The sequence below is a fragment of the Microplitis demolitor genome, chromosome 1 (assembly GCF_026212275.2).
Source record: "Microplitis demolitor isolate Queensland-Clemson2020A chromosome 1, iyMicDemo2.1a, whole genome shotgun sequence".
Lineage (NCBI taxonomy): Eukaryota > Metazoa > Arthropoda > Insecta > Hymenoptera > Braconidae > Microplitis > Microplitis demolitor.
The window spans coordinates 16,602,506-16,607,727 of NC_068545.1; the positions used below are offsets into that span (position 1 = coordinate 16,602,506).

Sequence of the window (5,222 nt, forward strand, 5' to 3'; positions counted from 1 at the left end):
CCATAAGACTGCATATAAAGTCTATAAAATCATGGGTATCGTGTATGAGACAAAAAGTGGTGCTGGCTATAAAAAGATAGCAACATGGTCGAGTAACATCAGTCGCCGAGTACCTCACAAGGTGTTAACATATCAGAACGCTCAGTTTCTACAGAGCCTAGGACTAAAATTACGTGGAAAATTAAGAAAATAAAAATTTATTTTTGTTGTTTGACGTGTACACGACCATGGCGGCGGCGGAAATCTTAAATATTCAACGACAAATTATTTTTGATGAGTCAATTGCGCACTATGAAGCGCATGCTCATCTCCCGTATGCTTCATCAACATTCAACAACAGCGATGAAATAAGAATTGCTGTTCAACATCAAGATTTGTGTCTACTTTCAAGTAAGAGTACACTACATATGTACGGAAAATTCACAAAGTCTGATGGTACAGCTGTAAGTGCAACTACTCACATGGTCAACATGACAGTCTGTCATATGTTTGAAGAAATACGCTACGAGCTCAATGGTGTTGAGATTGATCGTAATAAAAATATCGGTATCACAAGTCTCATGAAAGGATACACATCACTGAGTCCTGCTCAACAAAATACACTCGAGAACTCAGGCTGGATTGTAGATGAAGCTGTAAACAAATTACACAATGACAATGGCTACTTTGATGTATCTATACCACTGAGTCTCGTGCTTGGATTTGCTGAAGATTACCATAAAGTTGTCATCAATGCAAAGCATGAATTGATTTTAATAAGGTCGAATGCTGATTTGAATGCCTACGTTATGGCCACACCTGCTGCTGGATTTCATGCTGAAGCTGTTAAAATTACGCTGCAAAAAATCGAGTGGATTGTACCGCATGTGACTATGGCTGATAAACAAAAAATTGAAGCTTTAAATTATATCACAAGTGATCCAGCTATCTCAATCAGTTTCCGTGCTTGGGAGCTGTACGAGTATCCTCTATTGCCAAATACTTCGAAGAACATTTGGGCAGTAAAAACTTCTACGCAGCTTGAGAAACCACGTTTTGTGATACTTGGATTTCAAACAGCAAGAAAAAATGACGCAACTAAAAATGCCAGCGTATTTGATCATTGCAACATCAGAGATATAAAATTATTTTTAAACTCTCAGAGTTATCCTTATGGGAATTTAAACCTCAACATTGCAAACAATCAATATGCTCTGTTGTACGACATGTATATAACTTTTGAAATTTCATACAACAAAGAACCTGAGCCACTGCTAACGAACAAGAAATTTTTGGAACAAGCACCACTGTATATTATTGATTGCTCAAAACAAAACGAATCGATAAAATCTGGACCAGTGGACATTCGTCTGGAATTTGAATCCGCAAATCAATTTCCTGCACAGACATCAGCTTACTGCCTTATAATACATGATCGCATAGCCGAGTATAATCCTATAAGCAGCATCCAATAAACTTTTTTTTTACATTGATATATAGTGTTTTTTATTACTTATAACCTAAAATATACATTTAAGTCTTACATAACCCTAAATACATAATAAACTATAGATATTTTTTCTTAACCTAAAATATACATTTTAGCCTTACATCAACTATACTCTTTTTTCTTAAACTTAAAACTATACATTTTAGTCGTACATAACCTCAAATACATAATAAACTACAGTATTTTTTTCTTAACATAAAAAAAATATACACTCTAGCCGTACATAACCTCAAATACATAATAAATTATAGATATTTTCCTTAATCTAAAGAAATGCACTACAGTTAGAGCAATCTTTTTTAAATGGATATGCAAAGCTATCGGGGATATCATCGTTGAATATATAATGATACCGACACCTTTGATAGCTCATTAATTTTTCATTATTTTTTAATTCTTCTGGTAGTTTGCGCCAAGCGAAATCGATTTGCTGGGCTGCATTTTCAAGGATAAATGTATCATCAAGACATGCGATATCTCGATCATCCATACACAGTAAATTCCTCAATTGATTGAAGATCTGAACTGACTTCTCGTAGGTTGGTTAAATTCCATAAAAATGCCATAACCATCTCTTGAACTCTTGGACATTTTGAAATGCGCATGAAGTATCTAATTTCTTCAAATGATAAGCATAATATGGACATTGATGTTTCAAAAAATCATTCTTTTGATAGAGTGAGAAAAATCTCATATTTTCTAAGTCAATAATTGGAACAGCCGTGTCAATTATATCTTCAAGCCATTTTTTCTTCTATTCACCTTGTACATAAAAGTATCGTGCATGTTTGACCATAATTTCAAGAATTTCTTTCAATAATTCTTATGGTAGCAAACCAGCTATCCATGATATTGAATGTTGATGTCCACAGTGATCAACACTTTTCTGCATTACAGCAACGTCGACTTGATCCAAAGGTGGTTCAAACAACCAATGTTCACGTCTCGCAAGCCCATATGTACCCACTTTATCATAAATATCAGTAGCGTACATTTCTTTCACCACAAATTTGCCCTCAGACATCTCGAAACCCACAAAATCAATTATTAGGTCCATGGTGTTTGTTAGCGTTAAACAATAGCTTGGTTAACATGAACGTAGTTTTATGGCAAGCCTGTTCGTATTCACGTCGATCTTTGAAGCTGAGAAATAATTTCTTCCAATGCTTCACTTGTAAATCGATTTCGTTCTTTTGTTCGGCCAATTTTTTTAATTTTTCTCGTTCTTCATTATGACGATCAAAGTCATTAACGTTGTCGTCGTCCATTACATCCTCGAAGTCGATCTGCGCATCATGAAAACATACATCCGTACACACATGTGGTCTGAAAAAGAAATTTAATTAATTAGTTATTATAATTAAACGACTATAAAGCAGGTTAGTGAAAAAAATGATTACTACATACCTTATTACTACATCGTGATTTTTTATTTGCCATACGCTTTTCTAGTTTCACCAACTTTTCAGTAGTTTTTATTAATCTTCTGGACAAAATTCTCCTATCGTGGCAGCTTATACACGATGCTTCCAATCGAACACTGAATTATTTCCGTGTTTTTCGCGAATGCAATTATATCGTCAATAAATTTACCGATAGACTCAGGAGGAGGCACGTCGCCAAAAAACCCTTCAATGATATCTTCAAAACTTTTCGCAAAAGGGTAATTATTACGAAGATAAATCTCTTCACTTTCAGTTAATTCAGCCATAAATACAAGGTCTGGCACAAAAACTCAGCGTAGACTGACTGGATGCGAGCTCTCGAGCTCAGCGCTCAGACCAGGATCCCCCACCCCAAACCATAAAACAAGTTCAAACTTGTCGAATGACGTCACAAACAAAGGAAAACGAGTTCAAGCCTGTTGGATGACGTCATAAACAAAGGAAAAACGAGTCCAGGCCTGTTAGATGATGCAATATTCAAGAGAAGAGTGGGGGGGGGACTAAACCAATAGATGGCGTGCACTTCGCAAGCTTCTCGCATGTACCCTTACACACCCCAGTTTCAATATATAAAACCGGATGGGTGTGTAAATGTACTTTGTGATGACGCTCAAAGCTGATAGACTGAGAACCGTCAGCCTTGATCGCCATCACGAAGTCTATTTTTTTTCAAAATTTCCCGCACCGAACAGACGTTAAGCGACCTCTAGTCAATTTAACCGGCAGAGCTATATTATGAGCTCAAAATGGCCTCCATAAAGCTCAAACAGTACCTGAAAATGAGCTCAAGAATGATTTACAGTGGGTAAAATAGAGCTTACCGACTGCTAATACGAGCTTGCCCACTGCCAAATCAGAGTTTACCGACTGCCAATCTAAGGACAACCGGTAAAACAGGCCGTACCGACCACCAGTATGTCCATCGAATGCCAACAGGTTACCCTCCGTCGGTAACTTAGCACGGACTAGAGCCCACAATCTGTTTTATCGGGGGGGGGGGGACTCCCCCAGCTCAACTACTTGTATAATCAGGCCCGAGCGTATTTAATGCTTCAGACATGAAGAGATATGAACAAATATGAACAGGCATGAAAAGACATGGACAGGTATGATCAGACCTAAACGTATTTAACGCTTCAGACATGAACAGGCATGGGCAGGTATGATCAGGCCCGATCATGTCTAATTTCAGGCCTGATCATGCATGAATAGGCATGGTCAGGTCTAATCATTTTTTCCCGGGAAAATACTTAGTATTGCACGTTTCGTTACTAAATCATTTAGTAAATACAATCAAATCTTATCAAATACTACTAAATCCTTCTATTAGTAATATATATATATATGTAAAAAAATTCAAGACAAAAAAATAAGACACAAAGTAAGACAGAATTCAAGTCTAAAAATAAGGTAAAAAATAAGACAAAAGTAAAGACTCATCGTAGGAAACCGAATTCTTTATAAAATCAGTCTCTGCTATCATACGTTAATAGAACAAGAGTTATAGAGGTTAAACTCAAGGAAAAAAACTCGAATTTTTGTGATGAACAAAATTTTTATGTTTTTATCCGTGAACTGGCAGCTTTTCCATTTTATTATTCTACAATTAAATTTCTTATAGAAAATAAAATTATCCATGAAAAAGGTCCCTAGTCGCTTGAATAGAGCTCATGGCAAGGAAAGTACAGATTTCTTAATTTGAGAAAAATTGCATCATTTAAAAAAATAGACTTATTTTCTTTAATCAATGATGATTCGGTGCCAAATCGTCGTAGAGACTTTTTGAGGGTGGCAAATTAAAGAGCATGGAACTTTTTTAAGACGAGCAGAATTTTTGAAAATTTTTTTGCGGTAGTTTTCTTAAGAGTACTCCGGAACCGTCCATGATAAAAATTTTTGAAGTCCAGGTCTCAAAACTAGACACTTTGGGCTACAATTTACTTTTTTATTTTTAATCTACGCTCATTTTCCGTCAAGCTACAGCATGTTGAAAATCACTTAAAAATTAATACTTGTTTTTCTATCTCTTAATTTTTGTGACTAGTGTACATTAAAAAAAATTTGATTTTCAGATAGAAAGTCATCGGTACTAGGCAGAAGTGGAGATAGTTCAGTGCTCACCATTAGATCGCACCCAACCTCTTGTGCATAGAAAAAAATAATCGGTAGCAGCTGGCGATTATTTTTTTCCGTGTGTTGTCCCTGGTTCAACATATATTTCAGAGCTGTTACATTCCATACTTGAAAAAATTTCTGGCACAGGTATCCCTCTGTTATTTAATTTTGTG

The 5,222-nt window shown here is 35.9% G+C and overlaps 1 protein-coding gene across 1 annotated transcript; it reads left to right on the top strand.

Moving 5' to 3' along the window:
* Window positions 1-227: 227 nt before the first annotated feature.
* LOC128668242 (uncharacterized) lies at window positions 228-1,454 on the top strand. Its single transcript, XM_053740744.1, has one exon. The coding sequence runs from the start codon at window positions 228-230 to the stop codon at window positions 1,452-1,454; it is 1,227 nt and encodes a 408-aa protein (XP_053596719.1).
* The last annotated feature ends 3,768 nt before the right edge of the window (window positions 1,455-5,222 follow it).

What these genes read in the sequence shown, in the direction of transcription:
- LOC128668242 (XM_053740744.1), top strand. Translation starts at nt 228, where the DNA reads ATGGCGGCGGCGGAAATCTTAAATATTCAACGACAAATTATTTTTGAT.